Here is a 22,427-nt window from a genome sequence, read left to right as displayed (position 1 = left end):
GTTCTGCCTGCCAACTAGTACCCCAGACTACATCCTATATATTGAGTGCTCGGTCACACCACTCTTCAGTCACACTTTGAGCCTGCATTTGAAATATATAAGTAAAATACTGAATCACACACTTGACAGACTGACGCAGTTTTTGGCCTACGTAGTAATAAATAAAGGGATATTATGGCACAAGCAGCTGTCAGAGTTTGATAGGCTGTACGGTGTAGGAGTAAGTAGGGAAGAACTGAAGTCCTCTAATACCACGGACCTGATAAAAAAAAAGGGGAAGAGAGCAAAAGGAAAGACCTGGTAACCCGCGCGAGAAACAGCTTACATCACACCTTGTACGCAAGACTGGATTTTCACTTAGGGCGAAACTACATGGAGTGCTCTGATATGACAGCCTATGAGGTGTCTCTGGTCTTGAGGGCGAGGGGTGAATTACTTCAGCTGAACTGCCAACCTTGGAGAGAGGACCGCGCCATCATTTGCTCCTTATGTAACCTCAACGTCCCGGGGGACACTCTCCACTTCATGGGAGGGTGCCCTGTTCTGAGAGAGTTCCGCCAAAGGTACTTTGGGAAACTGAAGCTGGATGTAGAAGAAGTCATTGCAATCCTCAACGGAAGGGATAACTGGAGGAAGCTTGTGATGTACCTCACTCACACCCTGAGGTACCGAAAATACCTGGTTGACCAATTCAATTTTTAAAATCAAAGTTCATTCTAAAGATACAAAAATTGATAAAGCAACTCGACAGACGGCTAAGGCCATTGTCAATTTAGCTTTTTCTTTGGAAATGTAAAGTTAATGTAAATAAAGCCTTTATTCATTCACTCATTCATTATACACGTTCGGCCGTTTTACAAAATTGATTTATGACAGTTGACGAAACCTGAGTCTGTACCCTCAAAACTCTCTATATTATTTATTTTTATCGAATTTTGAATATAAAGCTCATAGACAACAGCCATGACATCTGGTGGGACGTCAAAACGCAACACACCTTCAGCCATTAACTTCCGTTATCTTCTAAGTAGAACCAACCTTGACATGGTAGTACCAACTGTTGATAAAACCGTATAGAACATCAACCTTTCAACAGTTGTACTGACACTTCTCTAAAATTTAGTCATCATTTGTATTTGGAAGAAAAATTATCCAATACCTTTTTAACCTGTGTTTAACATTTGAATTTCACGACAATTAATATTGAAATCATATTTTTTTCAGCTTGTTCAAAATGGTGAAACAGCTAGTATCATACCTAATCGTGTTCTCCCTGATGGGCTTGAGCTGTGCCTGCAGTGGAGCCAAGCTATTGAGTATGTCATGCATCAGTATAAATATGATTAACCTGATGGTGATGGATTTTTCATGATCGAATTATTTCAGAGAGTGGAGGGCTTTCATGCGAAGAAAAGCGACTCATTGTGGATGCCCACAATAGGCTGAGACAGAGAGTGGCCCTTGGAAAGGTTCCTGGCCAGTCTCCTGCTGAGAACATGCTGGAGATGGTAAAATGAATCTTTAAAAAACGCGTGTTTCGTTGACTCATTCTTTAATTCTTCCAGAGTTGGGACGACGAGCTCGCCAGGGGCGCCCAGAAATGGGCTGACCAGTGCATCTTCCAGCACAACTCACAAAACGACCGGAGGGTCTGTAAGTCCGACGACCTATGCGTGTAATATTTTCTTATTTTTCCAATTCGAACTACAAATTTCTGGCGTTTTAGCGAGATTTCTAGTCGGACAAAACTTAGCGATGACATGGAGTTCACCGCATCCGAACAGCCTTGGGGACAAGCCGGACTTCGAAACACAAATAAACAACTGGTTCAACGAAGTCCGATACTATAGAGGGTATTATTCAACTCAGGTTGGACATTACACTCAGGTAAGGGAGATTTATTTATTTATTTTTTTTTTTTTTTGGTCTAGACAGAGAATGGGGAATTGCCATAAATTTTAAGTTTAGCCTAGTAAAATAAGCCTGAATTTTAAACCTGACAAATGAATGCTTTCGAGTAACAGATCAAGACCGATAAGAATAGACAAGTGGAACAGCAAATGACAATAAATAGTAATGTTCCATGGTTGCATGTTTGTTTAAATGACGTACAAGTTAAGTTTTTAACTCTGTTGTAGCACATGACTTTTCATTTTTTCTTTTATTAGCCAAAAACAGAGAGACATATGTGATATCTACTTACAATTATTCTTAGGTAGTAACTGAAAACATTAGCACAATGAACTTTAACAAAAGGGGGTCATGAAATTTGGGATATTTGAGTGAGCAATTGACAAAAGAACTTCATTAAAATAAAAAACACGACTATTTGGAGTTCGTGAGATGCGTCTGGTATGACGCAGGTTTTAGAAACACATTTTCTTTATCGTGCCAACGTTTCGATCTTTATTGAGATCATCTTCAGGGCAAGATCATCTTCAATATTATGTACATACAAAGAATAATAAACACAATTACATAAAATAAAAACTATTCGACCTTCACAGTATAAAATTAAAAATTAAATTGTTCCATGGGTTGTACTCCAGTAAACTCCTTACAAAACCAATCAGGGCTGAACAGTCAAAAGCTTTCAAAACTCTTGCAGTTCGCAAAAAGAGAACCCGAAATTCTGAAAGAATGGGACACTGAGCAAAAAAAAATTAAAGAGGTTTCCGCGCAGAAGTGAGCAGCGCTCAACAAAATCATATCTCAGAAGGGAATAATTAAGGAAAATAAGTTCCCACCTAAATTTGAAGAGTCAACTATTAGACGTCAACTTTAGATTATTATTGATTAAGTCCAAAAATGCCTTTGAAAGAGTAAGTTTCTTGTAGAGCAGAAATTTTTTGGATCTAAGTACCAATTCGCTAGCAGTTTTATTTGCCTGGGGCGAATTGATGCTTCAAAAGCCGAGAAATTAGATAACCATTCTTTATTGTTGTTAAGGGAGACCATGAAGTCAATATTAAAATCATCGGCAAGTAAATAGAGTGCTTTGAACAAGGTAAAATGACCATTTCTTATTTCAACCGCCGTAATTTCCACAAATATGTATTCAGGCAGCATGAGTGGTGGTGTTTTAAGGTGTATAAGAATAATAGTCAGTTAGTTGGTCTCTAAGACTAATAGCTCTAAGCTAGGCTTAAAATTCGGGGGATGAAAAAAAATTAATAAAAAACGCTGAAACGATTATACTACTTTGAAACACTGACACCTACAAAATCTAAGAAACATAGCATACCATCGAGCAGACCACCATCTTAAAAATCCTTGAGCTGAATGTTAGGTGGAATAGAATAATTAGAGAGATGGTTCAGCCAGACCAAATTAATAGCAAATTTCGCCGTTTCAATTTCATTTTTGAAGTGACATGGAGAGAGAGAGAGAGAGAGAGAGAGAGAGAGAGAGAGAGAGAGAGAGAGCGAAAGAAAGAGATATAGAAAGAAAGAGAGAGCGAAAGAAAGAAAGAGAGACAGACAGAGAGAGTGAGCGAGAAAGATAAATAGAGAAGAGAGGCAATTTTGCTTAGTATAAAATAAAATGAAACACGAAGATAGTTAGGAAAGAGCACCTGAACTAAAAATTCTTTCACAGAAGGCGTTTACATATGTTTTGTCATCTTTATTTTATATGCTTGCATAACAAAGAAAAATATCTTACACTTTTATGCACTCAGAAGGCTTAAATTGAATAATTTCTCTGAGACCTTTACATGCACTCAAGTAGATTAAAATAATAGAGAAAATTAACTTCACTGGTTCAACAAGAGCAAACATTAGAGTAGAGATAATAAAAACAATCAAAAATTAATCGCGAAATATGAAAATTCGTTTTCCAGCCAAACGGCCTTTACGAGGGGGTTATGGTAAAACTCGAGGAGGTGCAGTAATTAAAAAAATAATATTTTCCAATTTTAACTAATTCTTTTTTGATTGAACCGATTGAATTTTCAGCTCATCTGGGGCGATACCTACCTGGTCGGTTGCGGGTACAGCTACTTTCTAAAGGGCAATCAGTACACGAAATACTACGTGTGTAACTACGGCCCTGCGTTAGTATTAAGCTTTAAATTTGTCCACGTTCACCCAAACTGTTGACAATTTAATAATATAATATTTACTATTTTACTATTTCAGAGGAAATGTAAGGGGCTTTCCTCCTTATAAATCCGGAAGTCCTGCATGCGCACAACATGGAACCACGCCGTCCCGAACGTATCCAGGCCTATGCCGTAAGTTTTTCTGACTACATTTAGCAACTGCGTTTGATTTTGATGAACAATATCACTGAATAATATTTTGTTAAAAATTAATCAACTGCACTGCAATTAAGAGGACCGCGGTAGCTGATTGGTACAATGTCAGACTCGGCTAATTGACCTACCGTTACTCTTGAAATTTTTGATCCCTCCCCTCCCCAACAAAAAACTCTAGTAGTATACATTTGTACTGGTTTCTATAAAACGCTGGTTAAAAAATACAGTGAAATATGTTCCACACACACACCACCTATCAGCAGTTTAATTTTGGTCCCGTACTACAGACTATTGCCTTAATTTAGATAACCTTCATTAAAAGTTATATCCATAGTTCATAGCATGTCTGTAATTGCCAATGAAGAAACACATAACCCTTGAGTGTTACAAATAACAGTTAAGAGATAGGGTTATGATATGAATTCAACAAGATCGTCACTATTAGATTTATCCTGGTTCGAATTGATTTATATAAGATCAACTCTACACATATATGCACAAGCATGTGCAGAACCGAAACTAGAACTTCCAGCAGCATATCGCGAAAATCGCCCACTCCGGTGTTTTGATGGTCCGGAGCCTCGATCGATCCGTCTCACCGCTGAAGTCCCTCCAGGGCGAAGGATAGGTCAGCACAGCACCTAACGTATGCTCACTCATTCGTAAAATCATTCTTTCCATACATACCATTCACCCAAGTAGGGTGGTGAAGTACTCGATATTCCTCCAACACACATACTACCTATAATAAAACTTCTGAGGTACTCAAAATTCCACAATCGGCCCTCACATCTTACAAATTCACGCTAGTAAGTGCATTCACATTCAACATACAAAAAACGGAACACCAAACGAGATCAGAACTTGTTTTTTAAAATACTTAATGACAAAACATATTTATATATGGTAAAATACCCCCACTCCTTTAAGAAAATGGAACAAGGGACCCAGAAAACGATTGCTGTGCTCTAGAACCATTCTTAAATCCGGCGGCATGCCTACACGCTCTCTATATGGAGCCAAGGCATGGACCATACGCCTCTAATATGTGGAACACATCAAGCAACCTTTCTATGCATAAGGGGCTCCTGCGCAGGTATTTCCATCTATTACCAGCCTTTTAATCCCCTAATCACAAAGTTAAAATGCAAAATTTCTTTTAAATACTGTCATTTTAACTTCTAATTTTACCAAATTGTTACTGAGAAATGTGTAAGGTAAAAACTAAAACTAACCATCTATCCATTAATTAACACTTAAATTTATTAATATATTTTTTTCAGGGAACCAAAAATACCTGAGTCAACCATGTTCCAATTACTTCTACTACTATTATTATTAATATAAGTAAAATTAGTTATAAAAATTACCGATGGCATTTCATGAAAAGTTAGAATTTTTAGGTTTTAAATGTTGAAATGAGAGAAAATGTGTCCTTTTCTTATGTTACATAAATATTATGAATAAATAAATTTATTTTAATTATTTTAAGAATACTGAATAGGTAATTTTGATAATGGTTTCCTGTATTGTCAAAAATTACTGAACAAGGTTGAACAGGAGTGTATTGGGCGTCAATTGAGGAATCCAACAGTGTATCTAAATTACATAAATATAGTGGGTATAATATTATATACTATGTGTTTATATTATATTATGTTGTAAATAAATTGAATTATAAAAAGTATAATGTATATGATGTTTTTGAATTAAATATATTTCGCAATGTTGATTTTTTTCTTAAATACACATGGACTTCGTCGAGACATCAAAGTATTGCTCATTTGAAAATAATGTAAACAGGAATATTACTTATTATTATTATTATTATTATTAAGTATATCTGGCAAATCACAGTCAATATCACACTCGCTCACCAACCTCAAATTAAATTGAAAGTACCAGCAAATTTGTGAGAAAAACCCAGTTGGAACAAACAAGTTACTGGGTTAATTTACAAACCATACAATTATTAACAATCAATAGTAAATCCGATTTTACGAAGTAAAATATATAATATAACTTGACAGTATTATTAACAATTTTTGACATAAAGAAACTGCTTGCCGAGCTTTGTCGCGCAAAACTTTAAATGGCTGCTTGTATTAAATTTGATTGATATCAGCCTTAACATTACAATTTTATGTAAAAAGTCAGGGATTAGACAAATTTGAAAAAAAAAACGCTCAGATCCTTCGTCTAGTTTTCCAGGAATATCCCTTCATCTGGACTTTCAAATTATTTCTAATGATTTATTATATTTTATTTTAATATTATATTTNGTGAAGTATACTTCATTTTAAATCATTAAATTCACTAATTTCGTGGTCCGCTTGACCAATTAATATATTACAATTAATTGGTCGAGCGGACCACGAAATTAGTGAATTTCTGGAAAGCTTGATGAAGGAACTAAATGCTTTTATTTTTTTTTAATTCGCTTTACAACTGATTTTTATATAAAATTAATAAATAAGAAATGATTATATGATATAAAATTAATAAAATATAACCCATTTAAATCTGCTATGATATGAATTAAATATTCTTGAACAAATATTAATTGCATGACTTGTTATTGTAATCGTTGTTTTATATTCAAACTTTTGGTAAATCCACACAGGCTTCAATAATTGTTTGGTCATTTAAAAACGACTTGGCAAGACATTTTTTTTGTATAGCTAATTAGGTGCATAACTTATTAATAATTATTTGTGTATAAATTATTGAATTATTATTGTATTGGGAAAAGCGATTTTAGTCACTTAAAAAAAAGAAAGTCGAAGAATTTGGGTAAATTTGAAAATAAATTTGAACCAGAAACTTGGAAAATCTACACATATTGGTGTTCCAATAATACATTCGTTCTTATTTATATACCATTCACTCAAGTAGGGTGATAAAGTACTTGATATTCCTCCACATAAAAAACAACATATATACTAACTAGACTTCTTGAGGGTTGATAGGGTGGTATTCAGTTCACCATTTGCCTTCTCACCCTACACATTCACGCTAATAAATACACTCACTATCAATATAATTATAAAATCGTTTTCGTTGTCAATGGGATCGAACGCTTCGGACATCCGCTGTAATATAATTCCCCCAAACATGGGAATATATCATCCTGGACAGCCCAATTTTCGAGCTGCAGCGGCGGGACTAAAGGACATCGTCACAAGGGAAGAACGTTGGCCGCCAAAATTGGAAGAATTTTAACCCTGAGTTTTTAATCCCCCCCTCTAACTAAGAACTCTGAGTTCTTTATATTCTTAAAGAAGAATGACTTTGATAAATTGTAATACTGTTTTGTTCTTGGTTGAAAACGTTATTTCTTATCGATTATATAAATTACAGTAGTTGCGGTTGACTTATTTACAACATGTAAATTACTTGTTATTACTAAACCTGTATACGTATTTGTAGCGGCCAATCATGTTTGCAAGCGAGTATATCATAAAAAACTATTAATATAAACATACTATATACAATAACATACAATAACGCCCGGTTTTCCTTTCTAGTATTCTATTTTTTATATAGGTAATTAGTTGTGCAACTAATTAATAATTAATTGCCTAAAGATTATTGTATTAACTGAATCGAACAATTAGAATGAGGATGTGTAAAAGTTGAAGGAACAGATTTCGTGTCTTCTTTGGACGCTCGAGAATCCTTTCCGAAGGAAAGTCAAGACATGCAAAATGGTGAAGCCCGCGGGTGTAGTAACCACGGGGAAGAAAGCCCCTCGTAGGACACTCTGGGGAAATTTGCAAATGGTCAGTGCTACCAAAAGTACGGAGTAGTCAGCAATTGAGCTGAGTTGATACTTCGCAGTTGGTCATGAGTGAGTCAGTGCCAGTGATAAGTTCGAAGTTGGATTTTGTATACGATAATTATGGTTTGCAAAAATGTAGACTAATGGGCTAGACCTTTGTTCGATTTTTATGGAGAGAGAGCAAGCTTCGGAGGGAGAGTGTCTTGTTTCGGCTTAGATACCTCATTTATAGATTTTTTCATGTGGGATGGTGAGCTAATCCAACACCTGAACATCATTATCGATTGGAGCACTCGGTAGCAGATCAGGTTGAACGAGCAAAGTGTCAGACCTGCCCACCACTGTACTTAAACAAGTATCCAACCCAAGCTACATTGGGCTTTACTTAGAATACGATAGCAGCCTTACCTAGATTGTACATACATGATTAAAAATACAAGAACTTACCATAAAATATGGACTACTCAACTACTGGGACTCAACAACAAAATCAACACTAACTACATATAACTAACTGCTTACATTGCACCCTTCAGACCGATGTGAAATGTGGTGCACGGCCAAATACTCCAACATCCTTTCAATCCAAAAGTTCCGCCTTATTTTCAACGCTCCCTACTACGTCACTAGTCCAATCCAATCAAGATCCATAAAGACCTTAAAATTCAATTCGTAAAGAATCCGATTCTTCCTCAGTTCCATTCTAAACTATCCCTCCACATTAACCAACTAGCCCAAACTTTTTCTTCAACGTCACACTTTATAATCAATCCTCCATGCCATCTAAAACGACGTTGCCTCGTGACCTCCTATGACCCTCCCAACTAATAAAAGAGAGTTCTAACACTGGTTGGTTTCCCTCCCCACTGCCTCCTGGTCTGACAGTTCTGTCAGAATTGTATATAATTATCTATATTAATCCTTTGCTCTCGCTAATTGGAGAAGAAAAGCCAATCCTCATGACTACTCTGAGATTGCCGTATGTTTTTATGCCGCCCTCAACCTACACTTATACAATATTACTGTTAATCCCACTAGATCTATTTGATATTAGATATCAAGCCGCTTTTCCCCCCATCACATTTTATCATACGAACTGATGGATAAGTAACGAAATAATGCCTAGGAAGAAACATTGAAATAGCATTAAAATTCTTAATATAAAATATGAAATTTCATTTAAATTTTTGCTAGTTGCTCTACTTGCAAATTTTCTAAAACCGTGACGGGAAACCGTCAAGATTTTGGTGCTCATTTAAAAATATTATATAAAAAGAAAAATAATTTATTTTTACAATACTAACGACAACTACGTCTATTTTGCACGGACAGAAAATTTCAATTGTAGATCTGCCAGGAAAAACAAAACAAAAACACAGCACGAACATACAACTGATTGATAAAATTTTTAGAAGTATTACTCATTTTAGTTTAGAGCTACCAAACCAGATGTCAAACTGTAATGACGTGTACAATTGGTTCAACTAACGTGGTTAGAAATTTTTCTCATCGTAACAAAATGGATTTCTAACGCGTATAAAAACAATAACAAACACAAATATCGTCAAGAATGCAGAAATGTTCCGGTAAACCTTCTAGATAAACATAAACTATTTGTCGCTCTTTTTCATACTACGGTGTAAACAACTGCTTGAATTAATTAAAAAAAGATATGACATCACCAGTGAAATAACAATGGCACTATAAATCTTCAACTATATGACGTGGAAATGAAAAATTTCTTGAACAAATATAAATATAAAAAGGTTGGCCTTGTTTGTTCCTATACGACTAAATGGATTTCGATTAAACTTAGTTGCCTGCTTGTTTTTTGCCTTCACAGATAACTGAACATGTAATAAGTTGAATAAAATAATCAAAAAGATGAGTCGGAATTTTAACCTTCTTGAAAAAGGTTCAAGGTGAAAAACAAGTTGAAATTTTTTTATTATGGTTAATTTTGTTCCAACAAGTATTTTTTGTTTGTTTACTTTCTATTGCTTTCATTGTACTTCAATAGAAATCTTAATGACTAATTATTTTAAATTGTTTGTAACCGAAAAATGAGATTTTTAATAACTAAACGTTTACGTTGGTGACCGACCATTGAGAAATTAAGTACAACTTTACAGCTCATTAGTAGAGAAAATATTTTACTTTAACTTTAGACAAGAGCTTTACAACTTCATAAAAGTTTATCATCTATATGATGTTGACTTTGGTTTGCTTAAGATTAAGATAAAAAATCGAACTCATAGGGTTTTCAATGGTCTTTTGATTGGTTTAATCAAATTTACGCTAGGATTAATAATTTGTGAGATAAGGGAGCATTAATGAATAAAGTTGTGAAAAGTAGAATTATAAACTGGTAAAGGTTAAAACGTTGACACGGCGCTGAACCTGTAACGTGAAGATCCCGAGTTCAAAGCCAGCGGAAGAATGTATTTATTTGCGTGAATAGATGGCTTATCCACAATTACCCCGAGGAATTTCGAGTACTCTGGGGTAGTGTGAATGAACTGTGGTGTTTGCAAATTATTTTGTTAGGTTGAATTTTTATATAATATATAAACATTCCTCGTCAAAGAAAGTCGACCTACCTTCTTCGAATGACCACTCCAGGGCCATGGCGCATTTTTGATCAAACAGGTCACAGCGACATTGATTTTAACAGTGCATAAATAAAAACGCTCAAACTTCTAAAAAGAAGAAGAAATAATATTTTTTTTTAATAACAAAACATAGTTTTATCCATAAACTGACTTTCTTTTTCCATTCGAGTCAATTATGGAAGGATCAGACGATTTTTTTTCGCAACAGCAGAGGACATATAAACCCTCGGGATGCTGGCATTTAAAAAAAAGACCTTTTGTTTCTATTCGAATTCTGAGCCGCTAGATTCGAATCAGGGACCTTTACCACCGATGATCACCGACGCTCCGTTCTTTTATTTATGTTTTCTTTTCACTCAGTTTTCTCCTTATCACTCTTTCACTCCCACTCACTCTCTCTTTCTCTCTCTCCCTCCCTCCCTCCCTCCCTCCCTCCTTCTCTCGCCCCTCTCTCTCACTTTCTCTCTCTCCCTCCCTCCCTCCCTCACTCTCCTCTCTCTCACCCCCTCTCTGTCTTTCTCTATCCCTCTCTCTCACCCCTCTCTCTCTCTTTCCCTCTTCCTCTCTCACCCCTCTCACTCTTTCTCTCTCTCTCTCTTTCTCTCTATCTTTCTCTCTCTCCCTCCTTATCTCTCTCTCACCCCTCCCACCCTCTCTCTTCCTCTCTCTTTCTCTCTCTCCCTCCCCCCATCTCTCTCACCCTCTCTCTTTCTCTCTCCCTCCCTCCCTCTCTCTCTCTCCCTATCTCTCCTCTCTCTCTCTATCTCTCTCCCTCCCTCCTTTTCTCTCACCCCCTCACTGTCTTTCTCTCTCTCTCCCTCCCTCCTTTTCTCTCACCCCTCACTGTCTTTCTCTCTCTCTCTCTCTCTCTCTCTCTCTCTCTCTCTCTCTCTCTCCCTCCTTCTCTCACTCTCCCTCTCTCTCCCTCCCTCCCTCTCTCTCTCTCTCATCTCTCTCTCTCTCTCATTCTCTCTCATTCTTCTCAATGCAATCTGATCTTCATTTCCTATTCCAGTTTGTCTGTCAGTCTGTCTGACTCTCTCTCTCTCTTTCTCTGTTTCTGGATGTTTGTAAAGAATTTGAACAAGATCAATAGGCCCCCACCCCCGCAGTACAGCTTGCTATATAAAATCATAGGAATCTTGCCATTCTGTTCATAATAACATAGTAAACCAACTGAAAGAACAGGTATGTACCTTTTCGAAAAATAACATTCTATTAAACGTCTTGTTTTAATTAACAAACATTCGCCAAAGAAAACAATATCATTTATTCTTAAGTACATTTATCAAATTTTCTTTGTATTTGCTGTATAAAATCATAGGAATTTTTGCCACTCTATTCATAATAACATAGTAAACCAACTGTTAGTATCGACATCTTTCCTATAATTGAATCGCCTGATTTGATCAACAAGGCGGCAATTGTACTATTACTTCCCCAGCCATTAAGATCAATCCAATGACCAATTCCCATTAGAATGGCTACGGCAGGCAACATAGTAACAGGTACCCATAAGAGCACGACCTATTCGCTGTTTTCCTCTTGAATAACTTCATTAGTGAGATCATGTACTGTAATTTTCATCCATTTTTAATTATATATATAAAAAAGCCTTAAATTCCTTTTAGTTTTGTCCTTGCCCATTTAGGCATATAGCCATGTCGCTCTTACATATAGTTTGTAACTACTGTAATGGAGGATCGTGGGGTACTCAATAATCCAGACTCATTGAAAGGATAGGATAAATAGCGGTTAAAATCCTATCTAATTAAAACTACTTAAACAATATTATTTTCAGGTTGTTCAACATGGCAAAATGGCTAATTTCATACGTCGCCATTCTTTCTCTAATTGGGCTAAGCATGGCCGATTGCGAGGGCAAGACAGTAATAAGTAAGTCCTATACGCTACGTAGTCAAGTATGTTTTTTATTTTTGTAATAGCGTTTGTATTCTGGACTTATTGTTAACCTGTTTATTCGTAGAACTTGTGAACTTCTTATTTTTTTCCACTTTTCATTCGTTATTAGTCGTCTATAAAAAAAACCAAAAAAACTTTTAACTGAAATTTTCATAATTCTATAATATTGTAGTGCTATAATTTAAAAAAAAATATATAGTTTCATCAAACATAATTTTAAAACGAAAAACATTTGTAACCAAAAGATGAAATTTGCCATTATTGAATGATTTAAAAAAATTTCAAAACTTTACGTATTATGTACACGAAACAGATAAGAATAAATTTTCTAAAATACGTAGATAATTAAACATTGAGCACAAATTTATTTTGAAAAGTAAACCCTGTGTACATACATGTTTCCAGAAATCGAAGTTCGTAGAAAATAGTTTGGATAAAATGCATCAAGCAATTTGTTCGTTTTGCTTTTTATTTCAAAACACTTCATGGATAAATTTCAAAGGAATTAAAAGCTTTAATTTTAACCAAAATCCAAGAGTAGGACGATTAAATTTACAAAAGGTAATTTAACTTGATTGATAGAAGTCGGAAAGGTCGATAAATAATACAATCGTTCCATTAAACGTCATACAATCTTTTCCGTGATGATGATGCCACCGGTTCGCAAAGCCATTGTTGTTAAAAAATAAAATCTATCCAAGCTACCTTTATTAATTAAAGATGAGAAAATTTTTAAAAATCTTCTATTTCAAGATACATATACTAGTTCCGTTTGTGGGGTGAACTTTAAATAAATATGTAGAGATTAGTGACCGTTAATCGATAGTTATTCAGATATCGTGAGATGCGGTCGGGTGTGATGTAGGTTTCAGAAAAACATTTTCTTTAACAACATGAACAACTACAACTCAACACTAACACATTCCACTATTACTAATAATACTACATTAAGCATATCAAACACAAACAAACAAGCATACATTTCCATACCATTTATTCAAGGCCTTTCACATATATTAAACACTTTTCTCTTGTCTGATAACTTCAAAATAGCTTTCAAAAATTATAAAACAATCCAAACACTTTTTTCCAAAGTTAAAGATCCCACACCAATGACAAATAAATCTGACGTAATCTACAAGATCAACTGTCTAAACTGTCCGGCAACTTACATCGGTCTTACATCCCAATATCTGGACAAGAGAGTAAAACAACACATCTATGATTGCAAAAAACTCAAGCAAAATCCTACACCACTCGCTACCCACCACTTTGAACACCAACACAATTTTGACTTCAACTTGTAAAAATATTACATACAGAGCAAAACAAATATAAACGTAATTTCTTAGAAATGGTTTATATCAACAGAGATAAACACAGCATCAATTACAGAACAGATACATGTAAACTCAGTCGCAGCTACGCCAATATCNTACAGTTGAGTGGCAACTCCGAAAGCCGAATTGGTGATGGGGAATTGTGTTTGTAGGAATTTCCTTGGTCAAGCGGTTCAATAGGAGCTTTTCCAGTATTTTGCCAATAATGGGCAAAAGACTGATGGGTCGGTAGGAGCTAGGAAGGTGATTTGGTTTCTTAGGTTTTGGGAGCATCCTGATGTTTTAATTTAGTTTTAATTACACATTAAAAAATATAATTAATTTTATTTAATCACTGTATTATATTTTATTAATATTTTACATTACCAGGAAATTTTGCTCTCAAAAATAAGAATGAACACTGGTTCTCATATAAGATGCTCTCTGTAATGCCCAGATTGGCACTAAAAGGTTTAAACATATTCCAGGAAAAGGAAATCTGACTTGTACGGATAAAAGGAAGATTGTGAACGTCCACAACAAACTAAGGTCGAAGGTTGCTGCTGGGAAACAATCAGGCCAGCCATCAGCAATTTACATGTTGGAAATGGTAACATACATTGTATAATTTTCAAAAGTTTTAGTCATCTCACTTATTCTACTAGAGTTGGGACGAAGAGTTAGAGAATGGTGCGCAGAAGTGGGCAGAGAATTGCACATTCGATCACAACACTTATGAACAAAGGAAAGTCGGTAAGTGCGACTTTTTTTTACATCTATCGATTTACAAATTTTTGACGCTTCAGAAAGATTCAACGTCGGGCAAAATATGGCTATTAGTTGGAGCTCTCCAAATGAGACCAATTCCAAGGACAAGCCTGAATTCCCAAAACAAATAAAAAGTTGGTACGACGAAGTCTCGTTGTACCAGGGATATTTCACCTTCGAGGTCGGACACTACACGCAGGTTAGTTGAACCACAGAAAATATGAGATATTTAATATTTCTTGGAGACAAATAAAACTAAAGCTCATTATTGGTAATAATGAGGGGAAAAATATTTTTTGTACAAATTCGTTTTGCAAGAAGGTTTTTGGTAGAAACGGGATGATAGTACACCAGGATCACAAATGGCCATTATGTTTTAAAAATTATTTGCTTCCAACTAGGATGTGGAGCAGGATGATGATAGACGGTCAAACGAAAAATTTCCCATACTGCAGACCACAACAGGATACTAAACAGCTCACACACACACACACACACACACACACACACACACACACACACACACACACACACACACACACACACACCATTATTAATAATTGTAGAGTATGCTATCGGATCGTAGGTACAGGTAAAGACAAACAACCAACTCCACCAAATTTAGAGTATGATATGCCTTGAACTGTGGACTTAAATGGGCATTAAAACAATATTCGATGATCATGTTGTCAGATATCAATCATAAAATTAAAATAAATTATTTTCGAGTAGTTTAGAACATACGGAATGTTACTTGCTTTACATTATTCTACAATTCGTATTTTCTGAGGTTAATTTTCCAAATATAATTTACAAAACCGACACCTTTGTTAATCCTGCTGCTGAAACGTTATGCCTTAAAATTATCCCATCATACATAGGTTAATTAACATACATACATAGGTTCCTGCCCTAAAAAGTAATAAAAGGAATATAGCTAGGGAGGGAAATACTATTGAAATAAAAAAGTTATGATTAGAAAAAAAAATTATACAATTTAATAAATCCTTAATTATGATATAATCGACGTTAAATATGTTCCAAATAGTTATTTATTGAGCCAGAGTATCTCAATATTATAAGGACTGGAGTAGTTTATATAATTTGAGAAATTATTTAAAATAGTCTACCATTTTTCAGAAATATATATTATTTGATTATGCCGGTAGGGTGAGTAATTCGCAAATTCCGTTTGTCCCAATCTAGTTCCTTGTGCTAAATTTACATTTTCAATTTAATTGAAACTCTCAAAATTCCTTTTGTAAAGAACTATTCTCCATTTTTGAATATTTTAACCTGAAAATGTTGCATGTTCTGACATTGGTAGGTAGTTTTCTTTAGAAATTCACTCTTTTAATTTGCTCTTTCTGGATCACCAATCTATAGCTACTAACTGCGATAATATTAAAGCAAAATAAGTGTGAATAGTGTGTTCAATTTAATTGGAACTCTCAAAATTTCTTTTGTAAAGAACTACTCTCCATTTTTGAATATTTTAACCTGAAAATGTTGAATGACTTTAGGAATTTACGTTTATGCCGTTATTACGGTGCCGGGGGTTTTTCAGGATCACCTATCTTTAGCTTCTAAATGCAATAATATTAAAACAATAGGTGTGAATACTATACCACTCTCACAATTGAAACGAAAACTACAGATTCCTAACATCTTTACTGAATAAATAGAAAAATGGCTTCGGATATTCATCTTCCTCTTATATTCCTAATAAAAATTTAAACTATCTTATCGATTCAGCCCATAAAAAACTTAAATTATTAAACTCCGCAAATGATTATTCTGGTAAAAATACTTAATTGGTTTGATAAAGACTGTTTTATGATGTTTTCAAAGATGTTTAACTTATTTAAGGAAGAACATCATGGAAAGTTTGATTATTAAATTCAAAAGTGTTAAGAATTTGAAAGATTTTTGGTATCTTGTTCTAATTCTCAAAACTAAAACTTTAAACATAATAACCGCGAGCGTTCACACAGCGGAACTAAACACCACATCCTTCGCACTGAGCGATATCAAAAATATAATCCTTTTACAGTACGTATCGCTCAGTGCGGTCCAAAATCTCAAGAGAAGAGCCTTCGTACACCCTCTAATAAATAAAACAAAAGAGTAATTGAAAGGGATCGACATAAATGGGAAGAAGGTCGTCAATAAGAAGATAGGGCGCTCAAAGAAGCCGCTGAAAAGCCCCAAGACGCTTCCCAACCTACATGCCCAACGGATTTAAAATATTTGTTTTAAATATTGTAAAAGAAAAATAGAGGAACCGCAGGGATCAAAAAAATAGAAGTAACCCTGCCAAGCTATGGCAGATTAAGAAAGACTTTGGCCCCTGGTCCACGAACAACGGGTCGAAGAAGGAAAACGCCATACTAAAAAGGCACTCATGGGTTATACAAGAATAAGAGTAAGTTACGGGCTCCAACAAGCCTTCAATATGTTTGGGCAATAAAACTTGAAACAAAGAAGTTGTGAATTTCAATAAAAACCTCATCACATGAATTCAACAACAACCAAAATAAAAAGAGCATCATACAATAATAACGCACAGGCACCTTCTGGCCAGAAAGCGACCCTAGATACCCGTTATTGTAAAAAAAAGAAAGAGTGATTTGGAGGATGTAGAGAGCAAGGGGTATAATGAAATAATGTGAAATAAGAATAATATGAATATAATTTAAAAGAAAACTCGATTACGGACTACGTTCCAAACAATAAAACGATCATTTTTCATGATATAACACGATGGCGACCTGATCCATGCCTTCTTGAATAACCTCCGGTATCTTGGTAGCGATGGAAGACCCTTCGGACAGTTGTTCTGGGAATGTTAAGCACCCTGACCACATACGATTGACTTCTTCCATCTTCCAATATTACTACGATTTTAGCCGAATCTGTATCACTTAAACCATCACTCAAACAAATTCGAAACTTAAAAATGAGACCACTTAAAAAAATAAAACAATAGGAACGTTAGAAAGAAGGTTTACAGAAAAACCAACAAAGAAGAGATTGATTATTTACAAAATCCAATTTTAAACACAAGAGAGATTTTATGTGTTCTTTACTTAACTCTAATCCCTTAAAATAGACCAAATATTTTTGGTAGATAATCAATACAAGATTGTCCAATAGATAATTAAAAATATTAAGGGTGGCCACTTTTTTTGCCTCACAGTGTAGATATTCACTAACTAGAATAATGTGTGGTGTTTAGAGACCGTTACTTGATGATTATTTCTTTATTTTTTATTTTTACTAATTTAATTTTTTTTAATAAAGACATTATTATTATTTCACTACTTTCGTGGTCCGCTTGACCAATTACTACATAACAATTAATTAGGGTTTTTAGTTATTACACGACATTTGAAAAATGGCAAAAGGAGGGAAACTCATAAGGTGGGGTTGAGATGGGGAGTTGATGTCCGAGTGGATCGAGGAGCTCAGGTATCTAGCGTATCTAGCCGAAGGTCGTGGGTTCGAACACCTCTCGTGCCATTTACTTTTTTTCATCTCAACTAAAAACCTTAATTAATTGTCATTATTATTATTACTCTAACTTATCTCAATTGTGCTACTTGACGCAAGTACCAATGTAAATATTTGCAAAATTTGATTAAGCTCAATTGAACAAAGAAATATCGATAGATCGTAAAATTGTTTTTGCTAGGTAAAGTATTTAATAAAAAGTATTTAATTTTGGTTTTCAGGTTGTCTGGGCTGACACGTACCTGGTCGGCTGCGGTTATATCTACTATAAAGAGGGCGATAAATACACTAAACTGTACGTTTGCAATTACGGCCCTGCGTGAGTATTTTTCACTATCTAACTCGTTTTGTGTGTGTGTGTGTGTGTGTGTGTGTGTGTGTGTGTGTGTGTGTGTGCGCGCGTGTGTGTGTGGTCGAAGGGAACAATCTCAGCAATTTATATTTGTATATTTCCATTTTAAAGAGGAAACATAGGGGAAAAGCGGCCTTACGAGAGTGGAACAAAAAATTGTACCCACGTCAACTTGACGAGTGGCGCTAAAAGTAAATTCCAAGAATTGTGCAGTAAGTTTTTTTAATTTTACACCATGGCCAACTTAAACGAGTTGACAGTACATAGAACATATACAAATAGAACACTTTTAATCACTACGATGATAAGACTACTAACTAAAAAGTTCACAAAATCACGTACCATGCGCTTTTGATTTGAACTGGGCCATTTAGCACATGATTGATACTAAAGAATAACATTATATGCTACAATTTAATTTATTTTGTTACAGGACCCAAAAATTTTACGGAATTAAGATGTAAACAACAAAAACGTCGAAGCTAGCAAGAAGAGCAATTCGCGCTAAACTTACCTTCATGAATTGGATTTATGTTAAATTTCTTTGGGTATCTTCAGCAGTAATGTAACAGCATTAACAGATTATCATCATTTATTTATAAATTTATTTCGAGAGCAAATACATTGATTCAACCAAAAGAAGAAGATTTACGTTTTCGATGGAAATATCAAACGATTAAATAATTGTATATTATTATTAATAATAGTAATAATAATAGTAGCTTTCTCAAATTTATTGGAATTTATAATGAGATTTAGGCCTTTTCTCAAATTTTTATAACATTGATACCATTGAATGTTTGCCCGCTAATGTTTGAATGAGAGTTGTGGTAATAAACTGAATAATAAACTGAAAAAAAACTGAATAAAATGAAAAATANTTTTATTCGCATTTAATAATAATAATACAGTGTTTATTTTTAAAGCATTACATATTTTACGCATAGTTAAATATAAAATAATAAATATAAATAAATAATAAATAATAATAAATAAAATAATGAAAAAACTGAATAATAAACTGAAAAAAAAGAAGTGCGATTGGGTTTTTGTTTCTTATTATTGTTATGTAGCATTAGTTTATCTATCATATTTGAATGGAAGAATAAAAGGATAACGATGAGCCTATACTCATGCTGAGAATGTTGCTAGTCTGACTCCATTATTATTATTATTATTATTATTAATAGCCCTACAAGCCTATGAGAAATGTTTAAATTATGGAACAAAAATTCAAAATTCTAATCAAAAAGCAGAAATAAATTTTATATGTAATTTAAAATGGGATTTTGCATACATTTGGCGTTCCAAATTAAGAATTTTGAAAGCATAAATTAAAGCCATTAGTTTATGAGTGAATGTTTGGAGTCAAAGCTTTATAGCACTCAGAAGGGATATAGCTAACCTAAGATAGAAGGTTTAGATGTTAGGGCGTGAAATGATCTTAGCCGTTAAACGCCCTTAAAAATTAATAATAATAGGGGGATACTAACGACCCAGCCACATAACGGGGTGTGTGAACTCAACAAAAACAAAAACAAAAAAAAGATAAAGAAAAAGAAGTATTATTTTGTTTTTTAATTATTTTTTAAGTAGCATTAGTTTATTTATAGTATTTGAATGGAAGAATAAAAGCATAACGAAAAAACCTATAATCATGCTAAGACTAGTCTGACTCTATTATTACTATTATTATTGGCCATACAAGCCTATGGGAAATGTTTAAATTATGAAACAAAAAATTCGAAGTTCTAATTAAAGAGCAAGAATAAATTTTATAATTTAAAATGTATTTTTTTTTTCATACATTTGACTTTCCAAATTAAGCATTTTAAAAGGATAAATTAATGCTTTGGATGGCAATAGGATGGATTGGTTTATGAATGAATGGAAGGGATATAGCTAACCTAAGATAGGAAGGTGTGTGATGATTAGTGACCGTTAGTCTATGATTATTCGGCAATCGTGAGATGCGGTCTGGTGTGATGTAGGTTTCAAGAAAACATTTTCTTTATCGTGCCAACGTTTCGATCTTTATTGAGATCATCTTCAGGACTCAAAATTTTGTTTTCTGCGTAATTGTGCCATTCTTGCGTGTCGTGTTGAGAGTACTCAAGGGGATTTGAGAACAAGGTAACCCTTATTTGATTACTAGCACATAAAGGACACCATGGCAATGAAAAGGCGGATGGCCTGGGCAAAGAAGGTTCTAATACTGCGTTTGTCGGGCCTCATTACCTCACTCTATGAGCACAGCGAAAGAGAGTATTAATAACTGGGGTGATGAAACAATTCCTTAGGGAGTGGAATTTATCCCCGGACACAGGCAATCGAAAGAGTTCGTTAAGGTGATCAAACCGGCAGAATCGAAATGGCTATTCTCTATCTCAATGAAGGGAATTAGGAGGCTGATAGGTATCCTGACGGGCCACTGTCCACTGAGAAGACACCTCTCCGTAATGGGTATTCTACCAGATCCCTTTTGCCGTTTTTGCGAAATAAAAGAAGAAAAGGCAAGGCACTACCGAGTGTGATAGGTATGCTAGGTCCAGATTGAAATCTTTGAAGGAGCGGTCATCACCAAATACTCCCCGAGATTAAATGGTCCAAAATCTTGGAGTTTGTGAACAGGACCAAGAGGTTCATGCAGGACACGTGAGCCGACAAAGTCCCGGACCTTTTAGGGATGGTGTACGAGTCTACCCAGGCATTTAACCCCTCGGGTCTTGGTCGCTCACCCTGCATAATATATATATATAATCTCACAATTTCCGAATAAGATAGGAAGTTTAAACGTTAGGGCGTAAATGGCCTTAGACGTTAAAACGGCCTTAAAAATTAATAATAATTACAATAGTTAATAATAATATATAATATAATAATGTAGTATTGTTATAGTATAAACACGCTTGAACAATGAAAAGTTTTTATTCCACGCTTTCTCATTACCTCAAGATAATGAAATGGCTTCTTCATAAAGTGAATGTTATTCATTTCTCTGTTAAAATTAAAATTGAAAAAAAAAACACTTCTAAAAGAATCACCGAACTCGCTTCGTGCTTCGTTGGGTGACAACTCAAGGTCCATGGAAATATTTCCTTGGCCAAATATTTAAAAGATAAGACGGTTCTTTCGGGAATTAAATAGAAAACGCACATATTTCTAAACAGAAGAAAAAAGGTATATTTCTTCTATAAAGCTATACAAAGACATGCATAATGGAAATAGAAAGGCGAACGAGGCGACTGAGATCGGGACTTCCCACCCCCAAACTTAATCACCCGATCAGGCCCGTATGTCTACGGCATGCAACAAAGTTTGCTCGATGTGCCCCACATGCAATTGCTCTGTATAGAGAATTTGTTGGAATGCCAGCCGATGTGAGAATTGTTCTTGAGCGCGACAGCGAGTATCTGGGTCCCCGTACCGATTTTTGGAAACAACAGGTTTGTTTTATTGTACATAATATTGTTAGTTTTCTGTTGAGAAGGAATGTATTTATTAGCGTGACTGTATAGTGTGAGGGCCGATGGCGGAGTATTGAGTACCCCATTAGGTTTGTTATTCACTGAGAGGCAAAAAATTCCACCCAATTGATTTTTTTTTATTATTTCGATAAAAGTAAATTCTGATCTTAATTTGCCTCATTGTTTTTATCAATAAATATTTGTTTATGCTAAGTTTTCAATTGGGAATATCAATTAGATGTAAACACACTTAATCCTTAATCCAAAATAAAAATAAAGGATTTTTCAATTTTTAATTTTTACGGAATTTAAAATGTTTATTCAGTCTCATTTGAATTCTGAAAAAATAAACTGTTTAGTTTTCATCTTTTTCTTAATTTCAACTTTTAAACTTAAAAATGCCACTTAGTGCCGAGGATGCTGAGCGTAGTGTG

The 22,427-nt window shown here is 34.6% G+C and overlaps 2 protein-coding genes across 4 annotated transcripts in view; both read left to right on the top strand.

The window, feature by feature from the left end:
- LOC106669904 (venom allergen 5) overlaps window positions 1-5,930 on the top strand; it is a 50,739-nt gene extending 44,809 nt beyond the window's left edge. Inside the window, exons 2-9 of one of the 3 annotated variants that reach the window (XM_024229229.1) lie at window positions 1,225-1,316; window positions 1,387-1,508; window positions 1,566-1,653; window positions 1,727-1,887; window positions 3,842-3,883; window positions 3,957-4,054; window positions 4,140-4,234; window positions 5,542-5,930. In XM_024229229.1, coding sequence (XP_024084997.1) covers window positions 1,225-1,316; window positions 1,387-1,508; window positions 1,566-1,653; window positions 1,727-1,887; window positions 3,842-3,883; window positions 3,957-4,054; window positions 4,140-4,234; window positions 5,542-5,600 — 757 coding nt within the window. In that variant the 3' untranslated portion in view covers window positions 5,601-5,930. The remainder of the gene's footprint in view (window positions 1-1,224; window positions 1,317-1,386; window positions 1,509-1,565; window positions 1,654-1,726; window positions 1,888-3,841; window positions 3,884-3,956; window positions 4,055-4,139; window positions 4,235-5,541) is intronic. The other 2 variants (XM_024229232.1, XM_024229233.1) reach the window with 2 other exon arrangements.
- A 5,842-nt stretch (window positions 5,931-11,772) lies between these two features.
- On the top strand, window positions 11,773-19,369 carry LOC112126133 (venom allergen 3-like). The gene is made up of 8 exons (XM_024229235.1): window positions 11,773-11,839; window positions 12,453-12,547; window positions 14,382-14,503; window positions 14,559-14,646; window positions 14,700-14,860; window positions 18,396-18,493; window positions 18,638-18,738; window positions 18,960-19,369. The coding sequence occupies exons 2-8, from the start codon at window positions 12,463-12,465 to the stop codon at window positions 19,010-19,012; spliced, it is 708 nt and encodes a 235-aa protein (XP_024085003.1). The 5' UTR covers window positions 11,773-11,839; window positions 12,453-12,462; the 3' UTR covers window positions 19,013-19,369.
- The last annotated feature ends 3,058 nt before the right edge of the window (window positions 19,370-22,427 follow it).

Source organism: Cimex lectularius, unplaced genomic scaffold (genome assembly GCF_000648675.2).
Source record: "Cimex lectularius strain Harlan isolate CLEC.00 unplaced genomic scaffold, Clec_2.1 scaffold20, whole genome shotgun sequence".
NCBI classification, from domain to species: Eukaryota; Metazoa; Arthropoda; class Insecta; order Hemiptera; family Cimicidae; genus Cimex; species Cimex lectularius.
The sequence above is the reverse complement of the archived record's forward strand: the minus strand, read 5'-3'. Positions and strand labels throughout refer to the sequence as shown.

Excerpts from the sequence above, each read along its gene's own strand:
- LOC112126133 (XM_024229235.1), top strand. The coding sequence starts at position 12,463 with ATGGCAAAATGGCTAATTTCATACGTCGCCATTCTTTCTCTAATTGGG. Across the intron at positions 12,548-14,381 it reads CGAGGGCAAGACAGTAATAA|GAAAAGGAAATCTGACTTGT; the intron begins GTAAGTCCTATA and ends AACATATTCCAG. Across the intron at positions 14,504-14,558 it reads CAATTTACATGTTGGAAATG|AGTTGGGACGAAGAGTTAGA; the intron begins GTAACATACATT and ends TTATTCTACTAG.